The 16,612-nt window shown below is 42.6% G+C and overlaps 1 protein-coding gene across 2 annotated transcripts in view; it reads right to left on the reverse strand.

Annotated features, from left to right (window-relative positions):
- Positions 1–828: 828 nt before the first annotated feature.
- Positions 829–16,612, reverse strand: part of ERI1 (exoribonuclease 1) — a 29,574-nt gene continuing 13,790 nt past the window's right edge. For both annotated transcript variants that reach the window (XM_032794129.2, XM_032794127.2), the window contains exons 3-7: positions 11,479–11,689; positions 9,100–9,183; positions 6,769–6,878; positions 3,695–3,809; positions 829–1,767 (exon numbers count right to left, since the gene is read on the reverse strand). In XM_032794129.2, the coding sequence (XP_032650020.1) occupies positions 1,525–1,767; positions 3,695–3,809; positions 6,769–6,878; positions 9,100–9,183; positions 11,479–11,689 (763 nt within the window). In that variant the 3' untranslated portion in view covers positions 829–1,524. The remainder of the gene's footprint in view (positions 1,768–3,694; positions 3,810–6,768; positions 6,879–9,099; positions 9,184–11,478; positions 11,690–16,612) is intronic.

The raw sequence follows: 16,612 nt of genomic DNA on the forward strand, positions 1-16,612 counted from the left end.
CCCCCCCTGCTCCCTGTCCCGACTGCACCCACCCCTTATCCAACCCCCTCCCTGGCCCCGGCCCCCTTACCATGAGGCTCCGAGCAGCATGTTCTGCTCCGCGCAGAGCCAGGCATGCTGCCCCACAGGAGTGGCAGCCCCGCCCCTCAGAGCACTGCACGCACGGTGTCAAGGCTCCAGGGGAGGGGGGAGCGTGTCTGCCTCCCCATGGAGCCAAACACTGCCCCGCGGGAGCACGCAGCCTCCGCCCCCAGAGCGCTGCGCACACAGCTGCATGGCTCCAAGGGAGGGGGGAAGGCAGGGGAGGAGCCGGCGGCTCGCTGCACTTGGCTGGGCGCTCCAGCCCAGGAGCACGGACCCAGCAGCTTGCCATGCTGGAAGCGTGGGGCCATTTGGCAGGGTGTGCCTGGGCACACCCCATGAGCACGCCTATGCTTCTGCCTCTGCGTGGGGGGGTAGGCGGCAGAGAAGGCTGGGCAGGGCAAGATTTTTAATGGTACACTGCTCCAGCAGGCAGTAGCGTGCCATTAAAAATTGGCTCACGTGCCGTCTTTGGCACGCATGCCATAGGTTGCTGACCCCTGCACTACAAGTATACCAAGCCATACTTTACATTATGTTCAATATTGTAAGTATTTTTACTTCACTCTTTCTTTAGAGTCCTGGTGACTGGTATGGATTAAACGGTTACACTTAATTTGATTTGGAATGAGAAGAGAAGAAATAAGCAGACCGACTCATTACCTGGAAGTACATGAAATTGTGAAGACTAAAACCTTTTACAGACAGATTATATGTACATTAAAAAAATCAATTAATCCCAATAGGTGGATGAAAGCTTTTTATTCAATACAGTTTTTTGCCGACCAATGCTACTCAATTATTTAAGAGACAGAAACTGACAACTATATTCCTTAAAAGACACTCCCCACTCCAATGCTTTTAAACCAGTTAAAACAGTAATGAATGCCCCCACCTTTCCTATCTTACATAAAAAGAGGAGACTGTTTGCTGCTATCAAATGTGCACAGTAGATAAAGTCAGTCTGGTCAGGGTACTGTACAGTTCTTCTGGAAGTGCATTGTATGTATGCAAAGGGTAATCAAGATGCTAAAAGCTATTGCACATTTGTTTTTTAAACATTACTACAACCATCCTCTTTCCTATGAGCTCGGGGAGGGAGAGGGCACACTGGCTAACCATACTTTGTATTTTTCAGTTAATTATTCTACACATACAAAAAGAAATCTCAACATCCTGCCAGCATACTATACATCGACCTTGTATGAAAAGGTGCCAAGATGACTTATAAAAATATTATCAGCATGAAAAGTGCTGTAGCACAAGTTTTAATTAACAGAGTTTACATGCTACCCCATTTATTTTAACAGAGATAGTTGTTTAAGGTGCTTTTAGATTTTGCATTGCAGAACTGGTTCATTGAAATGGCCACATGATAAGATGTATTAACAATTCCAAATTTAAGTCTTCAATATTGGTCCATAATGCAGCATGTTTCGACACCTAGTTTCTAAAACGGGGCATCTGTGGAGCAGGGGCTCCCTCTACTGGGGCAGAGGATGATACACTCATTAGCTGCCCACCATGAATTCTCTCATTCACATGCAGCTCACATCCATCCTGAAGCATACGTATAGCTATCCGTGCAATGTTCTTAGAGTCATCAAGTCCACTATGAGGACGCCCATGATAGTTCATTCCCAGCTTTTCAAGCATGATTGTTAGCTTGGTCTGGTTTCTGGGAACCTGACAAAGAAAATGAACCACGTTAAAGAAATCAGACAAAAAAATCTCAGCATGAAAAACTCTACGTTATCCTGCATAAGTTCTCATACTGCAGTGGGTCTATGCCTACCTAGCACTGCTGTGCCACTTTTGGTTCATATCTCAAAGCACTCTGCACACAAGCAAACCTCAGAACATCTCTGTGAGATAGCAAAGGAGTATCCACCTTTTACAGATGAGGACAGACACAGAGATAAGAGTCTTGCCTAGATTAGGGAAAATTTTGCAGAGAAGTTTCCCACCACTGCCAACTCTAGTTCAGTTTTACCAGTGCTGGCAACAGTAGGCGCCGTGGGTAGACAGACTGCCACCAGTATTCCAAGCACTGTATTATGACACTGCTCAGAGCAGCAGCTTACTGAGATGGAGCATTCTCAAAAATGCCCAAGGGGTTAGAAGCACCATGAGGGAAGATTTTCAAAACACTGGTGGCTCATCTACACTTGGGTGATCAGTAATGTTAGTGACCAGTGTTAGCAATAGTGAGAAATTTTTGCAAAGATTTCCCTAGTGTGGTCAAAGCTTAAGTGACTTGTCCAAGGCACAGGGCACACCAGCACCAGAACCCAGATGCCATGAGTCCTGATTCTGAGTCCTTCACTTGTCTAATTACTAGATGACACTGCAGCAGTGCAAATACATAATATTCTTAATTTTCTTTAAGATGTGAAATTTGGTCTTTAAAAAAAATCCTGCAAAGTACAGGGTGCTGAAAGATAGATGCCCTTCCACTTAGCAGCATTTTCAGTGTTCTGTGTATTTGCCAAAACCTGGCAACAAACAACTTTGATAGTGACAGTTACATCGATAAGTGCCTCGAAGGGAAAAAAAATTATACATGCAAGTTGTGGGATATTTCCCTTTCACAATGATGTATTACTATGCACAGTTCAATTAAAAAGGTAAGATTCGAGATCCAATCGCCTCCCAGAAAATTAGAGTAAGCTACGCATTATGTTTTTAACATAATATTAATTATAACATCTCTAATACCTTCTACTATTTTAGATACATTCAAGAGGAGTTTGGAAGAGGTTATCAAAAAATTTGAAATGAAGAATTAATTCCAAAATTGATTTACAGTGGCTTTTACGTAATCCAGTAGTTTCACTGCCATGATGGAATCAGATGGTAAGCCAGGTCCTATTCTGATTTGAACAGCCTAACCAGGCTGCTAAACTCAAAGCTCATCAGAGCCTCAAACGATCAAATATAGCAGCTTAAGCCCCACCAGGATAAAAAGCAGCAGCATGGTCTAGTAGTAAATGAGCTAAGTATTCCTGATTTTAATCCTAGCTCCGCATGATCTGTTGTGACTTTAGGCAAATCTTGCAATCTCTTTCTTCCCCATGCCCCCTGTGATACTGTGTCTCAGAAAATGGGGATAATGCTGCTTACCTACTATAATTCACATAGGAATTATGAGAGTAGCTCTTTGTAGTGTACAGTTTTTGAAGACGTAAAGCAGTAATTGCTACCGTAATGCTAAATATGATCAGATCTGGGTGAACTAGTTCCAGTGTGGTAGAGCTACACAGCCACAGGAGCATCAGTACTGTACAAAAGATTGCTTCAAGTTACAACAGTGAAAACATGAGCTAAGATTTTCAAAGATAGGACACTAAAGTTAAAGTCTTAAATCTTTATTTAAGCACCTAAGCAGTGGTCTGATTTTCAAGAATTCAACAGAGGCTGTGGGTGCTCAAAATTAGCACTCTGTTAAGGCCCTGCGACCTAAATAAATGCTACTGGAATTATACAAACTGGAAGGTCTTACAGCTTGACCCTGCGGAGTACAAAAAATAATGTACATAAAAATGTGTGCGAGGCTTTACTTATTCCAACTTTAGACTGAATTTTCCCCAGAGAATCTGCAATCAATTCAAACCTTGTAGAAGTTTCCATAGGATTTGCGAATGTTGATCCACTTTTTGGCAAAAGAGGGATATTTGATATGGCTGATACGGCACTGGATATTCAGAAATTTACTCATATCCCAAGACCTTGGGGGAAAAAAGCAGGAGAGAGAGAAAAGGTAAAGACAAAACTTTAATAGGAAACCTTAAATAGGAGCAAAAGAGACATCTGAAACATTTTCAACACAGCAAACTTGTAGCACAAGTATTCTTTGTCTTTCCTTTGGGATGATGAACAGGAGGGAAAACATATTGCACAAGAAAAATTTTATCACTCCTAATAAAAAAACATCAGCAAAAGAGAGGGACTTATTGGCTACTGTCTCCAGTCAACTCCAGACATTAAAGCAAACACTCTTATTTTTAGGACCTTATCCTCACCCATGGAGGATGCAGAAATGGTCCCAGGCATTTCCAACTCTGCATTCTGAAGCCAGTCACCCTTCCAACCTCATGCACATCCAACTCAAAAGTGAGTTTTTATACAGCTGACTGGTAAGGAATCCTGTTGTATCTTCTCCTCTTGAGTGAAAGGAACACATTTGACGCTTACTCTGTAAAGGTTACTTTCCTGAATCAAGTAATGAAACTGATTTGATGACAATTCAAGATCCCATAGTATTTTTTTAAATCCAGAATAAGTTCTAAATCTGTCAGCTCTGTGGATGAAAAGTAAACATTCTGTTGTAAGAACCTCCTCAGAACACACTACATTTAAAGTTAGTGAAAAAACTTCCATTATGTTTCCATTTCTGTTCTTGGTTTGGAGATAAAAATAATGTTAAGTGACTGAAAAGAAGTCAACTGCTGAGCAAGACACTGGCACCTACTAAAATCTTAGAGTCAAAATAAGCTCAGCCCTCTCTGTGACATAACTGCACATTCTTCCAAGGTAACACAGGGGGACCTAGAAGGGGAAGAGGCTGCTGCTGCTGGGACAATTTACTTGGAAAGAAAGATTGTGTCCCACTGAAACTTAGTGTTCTTAAACATATTTTAAGGCTACCTTTATATCCAGAACAGGAAAAAGACACTGGCAGAGAAAATTGCTCTGCTGACCCCATGAGAAAGGGTTCTTTACACTTTTCTCTAAATTACATGCTTTCATATAATACATTTTTTTATTTTCTTCCGGCACAATGATACAGCGATCTCAATATAAGACATACCATTGCCTTGTTACCCCAGCCTAGCAGAAAATGTTTACCAGGCAAACAACAGCAGCATTAAATATAAGAACATGCTTGTCTTGGATACTGTGACGACATGTCCATCCCACACATGACTGAAAGGGGTAAAGGTGGCCAGACAGGCCAATTAACTCCACAGGCTGACCTGAAGGAGGAGCCGAGGAGCAGGGAACTAATTGGAAGCAAACTCAGCTGAACAGGAACAGATAGGGCTGTATAAAGCTGCAGGGAAGTAGACTGCAGTCACTCCCTGAGTGGAGGGAGTTGGGAGGCTGGCAAACCCAGAAAAGGGGAAAGCCAGGAAGGTAGGTGAAGGCTCAGGGGAATAGCAGCAAGGAACAGGACTGCAGACTTGGCTGCAGACCATATAGCCGAGGTTCCCCTACCAGCCATTGGGGATGTGGTAAGTACCAGGAACAGGACAGTGGACTCCCTGGGACAATTTGGTTCAGGAAAGACTCTCCCCCTGGAAGGGGAAACCACATAGTGACATGGCCGGAAGGCTGAGTCACAAAGAGGTGGCTGCGATTCCTGGAGTGAGAAAGAGCCGCAGGATAAGAGGAAGACATGAGAACCCCACTGCCGGAGGAAGATGCAATGCCTGACAGGAGCTAATCCCAAGGATGGCCAGGAGGAGGCACTTCCAACAGTGCGTGAACCCCATGACAGACAGCATTCACCTCACAAAGGTGTGCACTATGAAGCCTCATTGAGATCGTGTAAAGTTTAACATTTAAAATTGCCTGTCCTGCTTATATCTCATTTAAAAAAAGGGGGGGGGGTTGGTAAGGCAAACAGAATGTTAAAATTTTACAGTTAAAAAGAGACACACTTGACTGGATGTAATGCTCTGGCCTGCACTATTCGGGTCAGACAAGATTGTTCCTTCTGGTCTTAAAATATGTAAATCCATGAGATGCAAGAGCAAAGGATCTAAGACCAATGTTATGTTGTCGGCATTGCACATCTATCTAGATATTTACATAATCCTCATCACCATTGTATCCGAGTACCTCACAATCATTAATGTATTTTATTCTCACAAAATCGTTGTGAAATAAGGAACTATCACCATTAGGAAGCTCAGGCACACGGCAGACTGAGTCGCATGAGAACATTCCGTGCAGAGCCAGGAACTGAATGCTGGCCTCCTGAGCCCAGCTCCAGTGTTCTATTCACTAGGCCACTGTTCCTAACATGTGGTATACAGCATTTTCTTTTCCTATTTTCTGGTTAAATATTAGCACATATTACAGATAATGGTAATGTAAAGCATAAGATGTATTACGTAGCCAACAGAAAGAATGAGGAGTACTTGTGGCACCTTAAAGACTAACATATATTTGAGCATAAGCTTTTGTGGGCTAAAACCCAATAAACAAATTTGTTAGTCTCCAATGTGCCACAAGTACTCCTCGTTCTTTTTGCTGATACAGACTAACACGGCTACCACTCTGAAATATGTAGCCAACATTTAACACTGCTTTTAGAACATCAACTTTCATATTTTCATGACTTTTAATCTAACTAAGCAATCTCAATACTGCATGTTATATTTTGCACTCATATTTGTTAATTTTATTAATGATATGAAAAGTGTGTAAAGTGTGTAAAAGAAGAATGCTGGAAAATAATTGGTGCCACCTAGTGGATTCAAGCCCTACTCAATTTCATTTTCAGATCTATAGCCCAAACGAAAAAGAAAGTTCTTACATGTGCTCTTAGGGCCAATGTTACATTCTAATTTTGGCAATACCAGTTACAAAAAGTAGATTAATCTAAGAATTGCTTTTCAGTTTTAAAATGCATTTAAAAGATTACTATATAAAATTTGCACTCTGCTTTCCAAGACATACCCATCAGTCAATATGGTATAGCTATATTTGGTTCCCAGCTCTCTCTGTCTCATCCAGTCTACAACATTTTGTAGAACCTGAGGAAATGCATCAGCTTTGTCTACGTGGTCCTGAGAATACATAAAAACAAAAGTCAGGTACATTTTCTAAAAGAAAATGTGTAGTGTAAGACATTATAGTTAAACAGGGACTAACACTACATACTTCCAATGAACTAAAAACATTTAAACAAGAGGGGCTCACAAAACTCCTCTGAGGTGGCTACACATTATCCCGGTTTCAGAGACAAAGAGAGCTTAAGAGCCTGATTTTCATAGGTGGTAAGTACTCAAAGATCCAACTAACACCACCTATGGGAGGGTGGGAATGAATATCAGACCTTAAGAGCCCAGATTTTAAAGATACTGAGGCATTGCTGCACCCACTGTTAAAATGCCTAGTTGATTTAGCACCCTAAATCTTTTTTTGAAGTGATTTAGACACTTAGGAGCCTAAATCTCATTGACAATCAATTTAGGCTCCTAAATCAGTTAGGCATCGCAACACTGAAAACAATATCTCAATACTTCTAAAATCAGGATCTAAGTGACCTGCAGTAAATCAAGCAGTCAGCCAGTGATAGAACTTAGACTAAAATCCAGAACTAAACTAAAACCACTACCAGTCATCTTGTAACCATTCAAGATTCTTTAGGCTGGCAGGAAACTGGCAGCTATAGAGGATCCACGTCCAGCCGTTAGAGAGGAATTATCACTAATGCACAATCTTTATTGTTGGTGGAAGTAAAAACAGATACCAGAAAACTCCCTTCTCTCAAAAACCAAAACACCACGAAAACAGCAAGTTTTGATGTTCATCAGACATCTGCTGTACACACACACATGAGATCTGAACACAGAAATCAGAAACAATACCTCAATCTATGCACCAAAGACAGATTGAGCATCTACACCAGGAGTGGGCAAACTATGGCCCGAGGGCTTTGGATCTGGCCCATAGGACTACCCCTGGTGGTGCCGCGGGACCCGTGCCCTCTCCAGAAGTGGCTGGTACCACGGCCCCCAGGCATGGGGGCATGTGTTGCTCTTGCCTCCAGGCACCACCCCCCTCAGCTCCCATTGGCCAGGAACAGGGAACCACGGCCAATGGGAGCTTCGGGAGAGGTACCTGGAGGCACAGCAAGGGCAGCGCACGCAAAACCCTCCACCCCCACCCCTCTCCCAAGGGCTGCAGCACTTCCTGGAGCGGCGCGGGGCTGGGGACAGGGCAGGCAGGCAGCCTGCCCTGGCGCATGCCACTGCCAGCCTGGATCCCTAAGCCCTCCTGCACCCTGCCCCCCAACTCCCTGCCCTAAGTCCCCTGCCTGCACCTTGCACCCCAGCTCCCTGCCCTGAGCCTCCTCATACACCCCACACCCCGCACTCCCTCCCACACCCCAACCCCATGCCCTGCATGTAATTTCCCCACCCAGATGCGGCCCTTGGCCCAAAAGTTTGCCCATCCCGATCCACACTAAGAACAGTCCATAGTAGTTTTAAGCTGGTTTGTAAAGTGGAGAAACTTGGCTCATTACATCATTCATGAACTAATCCAAACTAGTCAAAATATGATGAGTTCTTGGCTAAGCTCTTCAGCAACGGCATTACAAAGGTGCTGAAGAGGCCCTGGAATGGGTGGAGACTTAGGGTATGTGCAGCGCTTTAACGTGGCTGTTTAGTCATGGCAGCAGCGCTGTGAGAGAGCTCTCTCAGCACTGTAAAAAAAACCCACCCCCGCAAGGGGAATATCTGGTGCACGGTCTACACTGCTACTTTACAGTGTTGAAACTTGCATCGCTCGAGGGGGGGGTGTTTTTTCACACCACTGAGCAAGAAAGTTTCAGCACCGTAAAGTGGCAGTGTAGACAAGGCCTAAGAAAACTAATAAGGACTTCAAGGGTTTTAGGCATTAAACTGTACTTACTTTAAAAGATGTATTATTCTTGTAAATCTCCATTTCCAATTCCTCCAAATATAACTACTTTACAAACCCATCTTCAAGCAAAAAGAGCAAAGATTTAATTCTTAACAATCATGTAATCCTTGGGCTATCCACACAGGTTTGCATATATTTGGACTTGGAATAAATCTGTGCTTCTCCTCTGAGCTCCCAACTTTGCTGCTTGACGGATTGATTCAGAAACAAATTAAGTGGTGAGAAGGAGAAGAGAGGAAAAAAATCAGGAAAGTAAACCCTAAAACCATACACTGAAACTTAAATCTAAAAACCTTGACAAAATGTAACCTTTTCATTCAAACTTGTGTCTGGATACACAGATATGGAAGATGTTACCTGAGTGATTCCTGTCAGATTGATGCAGAAATTTGAAAGCTGGGGATTAATCTCTGGTTTCACATACTGTTGAAAGGTATCCTCCTACAAGAGGGGATAAAAATGTCAAATGTTTTACAGTGCCATGGCAACACATACAATCACAAGTCAGGTTTCATCGGATTTTAGCCTTGTGTTTGAAAAGAATGGTTAATTATCAAACAGCCAGATAATATTCATATTTGAGCCCTCTTTATTAGCCATTGTCCATCATTTGAAGTTTACCAAATAAGTGGGACTGCAATAATGTAATTAATAAATGACTACAAAATTTTGTGATATACAGTTTCAAGGTAAAAAGCATTTATTTACCAAAAATAAAATCCACATAAATATATTTGCTTCCATGTGTCATCTTTGATAGATGACTAGGAATTGCTTTTTTCCCTCATCAACTGAAGTTACAGGGAAGCCATGGGCTGCACTCTGATGTAATATGATTTGATTGTTGGATGACCTCTGTTCCTAAAGCTTCCTGAGATATCTATCATCTGAGGTGCACAAATATGCTGGGTTTCATCATGTTGCTAACTGAATGATCCTCTCTCTTTTGCACTCCATCAAATGGGAAGCCCAAGAGTTAATCTTTAGCTATGATTAAGTTCTGTAGGGCCATATAAAGTAGACCTTACCAAGCCTAGACAGTTTTGCTGGTGTAGTTATACCAGTTAGCTATACCAAAATACTCTCTAGTGTGGATACAATTCTCTCAGCATAAGAGAGCTCATACTAGTATAATTGACTACGTATTAGAGTTTTATTGGTAGCTACGTTGTAAAATAAATAAAATCATACCTGTAACCAACGTAGCTATAGCAGCAAAGGTTTTAAGTGTAGACCAGGTTTTAGAGATTATGCACTGAGGTCCCAACAGGGTAACGAACATTTGCCTTCACTGCAGAGTGAACCTGGGGCTCTTATTCAGGTGTTGCTCCTCATCCAGCTTCCATCCACACACAAAGACCTCTGACCCAAGATTAATAGTGTTTTCAACTTGAACTGGTTGGCTCAACATGCTAAGGATGGAGTTAGGCTTTCACTTGGGCTTGTAACCCACCCACTTTGCAGTGAGAATGCAGGCTAAATCACTAAAATGTGATTAATACTCCAGTGTGTTCCTCAAATTCCACTTGTGTGCCCAGAACGAAAAAAGTTCTCCCACAATTCACTGGGAAAGAATCAGAGCATCTCAACTTACTACAGCATAAAGAAAAATGGGACCCCAGTTAGTCCAGCACTAATGAAGGCACAACTTTGAATGAAGGTGTGGCTTTGCAGTGTTGCTGCTCGTACTCAGGCTAAACTAATCTGGGTGCTGATTATCTGAGTTAACTCTGCAGTGAAGACATAACATTACTGATTAATCTCTGATCAGCACAATAAGAAAGCCAAAGTGGAGAAAACTCCATGTTTAGGAACATGCTGCCTTATCCTGGAGTTGGTGTAATGAACTGAGCTCAGGGCTGAAAGCCAAGAACTCTCGGCTCCTAAACCTAGTTCTAACTGGCAGTGAGGCCTTCACCAAGTCCCTTAATCTGTTTTAAGTATCCCCATTTTATAGATGAGGAACTATTAACTAAACCACAAACAACCCTATCAGGTAGCCAAGTGAACATCACTCTGAGGATCTACACCACCATCTATACCACCAGGTATTATTCTAGTTTTGTCTCTCTGAAGATGGAGAGGATCTTAAGGGATGTTATCAACACAGGGAAGCTTTTGAGGACACTACTCTAAATGATTGTTGGTTGAACTGGACAGAAGTATACAGCAACATCTACTTAAGTCACATTTCTACCTGATTATTTACAACATACAGTTAAGACCTTGTCCATTTTAGAAAATGTGCACTGGTGCAACTAGATTGATATTAAATTGACTTAATTAGAATAGTGCAAGTTTTCTAATATAGATTAGCTCTAAGATTACCATAATTGGAAAAAAAAAGATTAAGGGAAAACAATATTTTATGCATTTAAGGGCACTATTTCTCCTGTTTCTGTGGATCTTGGAGAAAGACAGACATTTAAAAAATGGGAAACCAAACAAAGGCAGAAGAACCCAGAAGTGAGTATATTACCCAGATATAAAAATGCAAAGTATAATTGTTTAAGGGACATGGTCAACTTCAAATCTGGTCTTTAAAAATAAATAAATAAATAAATAAATAAATAAATAAATAAATAAATAAATAAATAAATGCAGAAGCAAGTATCATTCTTGGCTGTATGTTAGCTGTGTCCCTTTAAACTCCAAGTTCTCTAGCTATTTAAGAACTGATCAGTCCCTACTTTTTGAAGCAAAGCGCACAAGAGGCAAAGCAAGTAGGTCACTCACTATTTCTAGGGTATGAGTATTTAATAAAACAATAGGAAATTCAATTATTTCATGTGTAAATTCAGACTGATTGTCCTCTTCACAGGTTGCTTCAAAGTCAATAACACAGATGTAATCATAGTAACTGTCTCCATTAGTGGGCTCCTTCTGCATCAGCTTCTGCTTCTTATAGTAGTTCTTCAACCTCTTTTTCAGTACATCTTTCACTCCCCTGTATAGGAGTGAGACACAGTATTAGAACTCATATTCCAATCCAATTCTGTTCATATTAACTGCTTCATCAATCCAGAAATGAAGCCAAATCTACTGCTTCAGCTTATTCAAAACAGAGTCATAAATGATGCACAAAGTCACTATGCAATCTAGTTTTATCTTCAAAACAGCTAAATGATCCTAAAGTAGAACAATTTACTTTTCAGTATTCTGAAAAACCTTAACGCTGTGATCCTGCACCCTTGAAGTCAGTGGCAATTTGGATAATGATTACAATGGCAGAAGGTTAAAAACTGGAGAGATTTTATTTTTTAATAAAATTATTTTTAAAACCATTGTACAGGGAGTTGCTAGCTGAGAACTGCCATGTTACAAATCAAGAGGTAGATGAATGATTCCAAGATATAAGGAAAAACTGCTTTGAGCAGAAATGAACTGTACAATTAAGGCATTTGGCCATGATTATAATCAACTTAAAGTAAAAAGTCATCCACATCAGATTGTGTTATCACAGTCAACATGATGGAATGGTTGAAGTTCAAGATGTGTCCCCCTGTGGGTGCTCCACTTCAGATGTTAGTGCGTCCCAGAACCAATCAGAGATTTACAGTAGCAGTGTCTAGGTGGGTCACGTGTGTGCCACAGGTATCTCGCGGTGCCATTGATGCCGCATCTAGCACACACTACTCGATCCCTCCAGTTCCTTCTCTATCATGGAGTCCTTACTGCAAACTCGGAAGTAGAGGAGATGAGGTGGGTAGTGGAGCACCCAAGCGACACACCTCCGTTACTGTACAAGGTGAGTAACCTTCTCTTCTTCTTTGAGTTCTGTCCATGTGGGTGCTCCACTTCAGGTGACTGAAGAGCAGTGCCCCTCAGAGGGCAGAAGGGACTTCAGGTTCATTTGTGTTGTAGAGGTAAGTACGGTTAGACCAACCATGGCATCGGATCCAGAGCCTTGACTGATTGCACACCTATCAGTGAATGTGTGGACGGAAGCCCAAGTGGATGCTCTACAAATTTCAATTATAGGTGCATTGTTTAGGAATGCTATTGAGGTCGATAATGAGCATGTGGAATAAGCTCTGATGTGTGTAGGAGGGTCCGTGTTCTGAATTCGATAGCATTGTTGAATGCATGTGGAGATCCATTTAGATAATCACTGAATGGATACTGCGCATCCTTTCTAACGCTCAGCAGTAGACATGAAAAGTCTTGGGGACTTTTGGAAAGGCTCAGTCCTTTTCAGATAGAAAGCTAATGCACATCTAACATCTAAATGTACGCAACACGGTTTCTATTGGGAGTCCCATGTGCTTTTGGATCGAATGTGGGAAGATGAATTGGTTGGTTTATATGAAATGATGATGCTATCTTCGGCAGAAATTCTGGATGTGGTCGTAGAGTGACCTTGTCTTTGAAGAATATTGTGTAGGGAGGATCGGCCATGAGGGCCCCTATCTCATTCACCCATTTGGCGGAAGTAATGACGACCAGGAAATGCCACTTTCATGGACAAATGCAGTAGGGAACAAATGGCTAAGGGTTCAAATGGTGGTCTAGTAGGCATTTCAATACCAGATTGAGATCCCAGGCCGGAGTAGGTTGGTGAACCTCTGGGTAAATGTTCTGGAGGCCTGTGTGGAGTGTTTAGTAATAGAGTGTGCGAAGATCAAGGTCACTTTGATATCATGATGGAATGCTGCAACATCTGCAAGATGTACTTTGATGGAGTTTGTTGCTAAACCCAAGCATTTTAGCTCCAATAGGTATTCCAGCACTATTGGTAGTGGTGTTGTGGAGGCCATCAATTATTTCTCTTGACATCATGAGGAGAATCTTTTCCACTTCTTAAATTAAGTATTATGAGTGTCAATTTCCCGCTGTTTAGTCTTGTTCTGAACAGGTTAGATCGCCATGATGGAACCATGCAGGAGCCACACTTGTAGGTGGAGTTTATCCGGATTTAGGTGAAGAGTGTGATCATTGTTCTCGGACAACACGTCCAGATAGTGAAGGAGAGCTCGAGGAGCGCATATTGCCATGTGCATCAGTAAGGGTACCAGGCTTGTCTGGGTCACATCAGAACTCTCAGGATGACCATGTCTATTCATATCTTGTCTATTACTTGAGATATCAAGGGGATCCGTGGGAACACGTACATGAGATGTGTCCCCGATGTGATGAGGGAGGTGCCCCCCCAGTGATCATGGTCCCATCCCCACTTTCAAGCAGAACATTGGGCATTTGTAGTTCGTTGGGAATGCAAATAAGTCGATGAGGGGAGAGCCCCAACAGTGGAAAATAGATTGCAGGACTCCCTTGTTCACTTCCCATTCGTGGTCTCAAGAGAAGTATCTGCCTAGCACGTCCACCGTTGAGTTCTGACAGCCAGAAAAGTAGGAGGCCCAAATGTTTATGTTGTGGCGTATGCACCAGTTCCACAGTTTCATGGCTTTGGTGCATTGAGCCTCCCTTCCCCTTGGAGATTGATGTAAACCATGCAGACAATGTTGTCGGTTATTATGCAAATTGATTCGTTCCTTATGTGTGGTAGGAAATCTCAAAGGCATTGAGTACCATGCATAACTCTAGTAGGTTGATGTGTTAGTGGGCCTCCGCAGGAGACCATTTGCCTTGAACCATGTGCTCATGCATGTGGGCGCCCCAGCCTATCAGCGAGGCGTCTGTTGTGATGACTATTTTAGGGGGTTCTTGTCGGAATGGGATGCCCATGCATAAATTTTCTGGTCTTGTCCACCAGTGTAGACAGTCCAAGACCGCAGGTGGTACTGTAAATCATTTGTATAGGCTCTGCTTGCTGGGTATATATACCGAGCTCAACCAGCCCTGTAGGCAATGCATATGTAGTAGTCTTGCGTGCTGTACCACAAACGCTGTGGCTGTCATGTGTTCTAGCAGTTGCAGACCTATACGGGCCAGTATTTGGGGGCTGACTCTGACCTCTGAGATAAGGTTTATCAGTGTTGTCAATCTGTTCCGTTATAGGGATGCTTTGGCCTCTATGGCACTGAAATGTGCCCCAATGAAGTCCAGTTGTTGAACAGAGATTAGAGTAGATTTTCTTTTATCTATCTGCAGCCCTAGATCCCTGAATAGCATGAACATTGTCTGGACTGTGTCCAGTTCTTTGCTGAGTTGGGCCTTTGAGAAGGCAATCGTCCAGGTATAGGAAGATCAATATCCTTTGTTTGTGTAGATGTGCTGCTACTACCACTAAGGTTTTGTAGAATACTCTTGGTGCAGTAGATAGGCTGAATGGTAGTACTCTGTACGGGAAGTATTCTTGTCGTACTGTGAACCGCAGGTATTCTCTGTGAGAATGGTGTACAGAATTTGAAAATAAGCATCTTGGAGGTCAAGGGCTGAAAAACAATCCTCCTTTTGCAGTGCTGGATGTATCATACCCAGTATGACTATCTTGAACTTTTGAGTTTGTACAAACTTGTTGAGCTTCCTGAGGTCCAAGATAGGTCTCCATCCTCCATTCTTCTTCTGGGTCAAGAAGTAGTGGCAGTAAAACTCCTCCCCGCTGTTTGCGAAGGCACCCGTACTATGACACCTAGTAGTAGAAGATGATCGACTTCTTATCATAACAAGTGCTTGTAAGAAGGGTCCCTGAAGAGGGACAGGTATGGGGTTAGGGTAGGTGACCAGGAGGTAAAAGGGTTGGTATAGTCCAATCGTACAATCTCTAACAGCCATAACCAAAGCATGGGGACAGGTTGGGTGAAGGAGATTGTTCAGATCCTCAACTAAACTTCAAAACAGTTGTTTGAGTGCAGCTGTTTGAGATGTCAACAGTTGAGATTGAGGTGCTCTCCACTGCTGCAAATGTTATCTTTGGTTCTCGTATTGCCTCTGTCGCTGTCGGTTGGATGAGGAATCTCTCTGTTCCTCTGATACGGCTGGTATCGTCTTCTCTTCGCAGGTGGAGTGTAGATCCTCACAGTTCGAAGAGTGGCTCTAGAATCTTTCATTGAGTGGAGTACCTCATCTGCCTTGGTTGAAAATAGTTTCGCTCAGTCGAAAAGTAGGTCCTCGGCTTTGGTTTGGAGTTCTTCAGGTATGCCAAAGGATTGTAACCAGGATGCTCGATGCATAACCACAGTTGTGGCCATAGTCATAGCTGCCATGTCCGCCACGTCCAAGGACATTTTGAGGGCTGTTCAAGCAACGAGCTGGCCCTCATTTAGAATAGCCCTGAAATGTGTTCATTTCTCCTCTGGAAGCTCCTCAGTGAAAGAGCTCACCATAATTATCATAACCATATTTAGCTAATAAAGCAGAATAGTTGGCAACTCTGAATTGTAGCGTCGCCAAGGAGTAAATTTTTTGTCCGAAAAGGTCGAGCCTTTTGTGTTGCTTGTCTTGTGGGGCCGATCTAAACCCATGATCACCAACCGGTCGATCGCGATTGACTGGTAGATCCAGAGCAGGGGTAGGCAACCTATGGCACACATGCTGAAGGCGGCACGTGAGCTGATTTTCAGTGGAACTCACAATGCCCAGGACCTAGCCACTGGTCCAGGGGGTTCTGCATTAATTTAATGTTAAATGAAGCTTCTTAAACATTTTAAAAACCTTATTTACTTTAAATACAACTATAGTTTTGTTATATATTACAGACTTATAGAAAGAGACCTTCTAAAAACATTAAAATGTATTACTGGCACACAAAACCTTAAATCAGAGTGAATAAATGAAGGCTTGGCACACCACTTCTGAAAGGTTGCCGACTCGTCCTAGAGGATCTCCCAGCTGATTGCGATCTCCGGCGGTGTAGTGAGGCTGCTGCTAAGGCAGACTCTCTGCCTATCCTAGCCCCACGCTGCTCCCAAAAGTGGCCTGCTACTGGCTGGGAGAGCTGCAGTGGCAGTGCTTGCAGAGAGGAGCAGCG

Source organism: Chelonoidis abingdonii, chromosome 5 (genome assembly GCF_003597395.2).
Source record: "Chelonoidis abingdonii isolate Lonesome George chromosome 5, CheloAbing_2.0, whole genome shotgun sequence".
NCBI lineage: Eukaryota > Metazoa > Chordata > Testudines > Testudinidae > Chelonoidis > Chelonoidis abingdonii.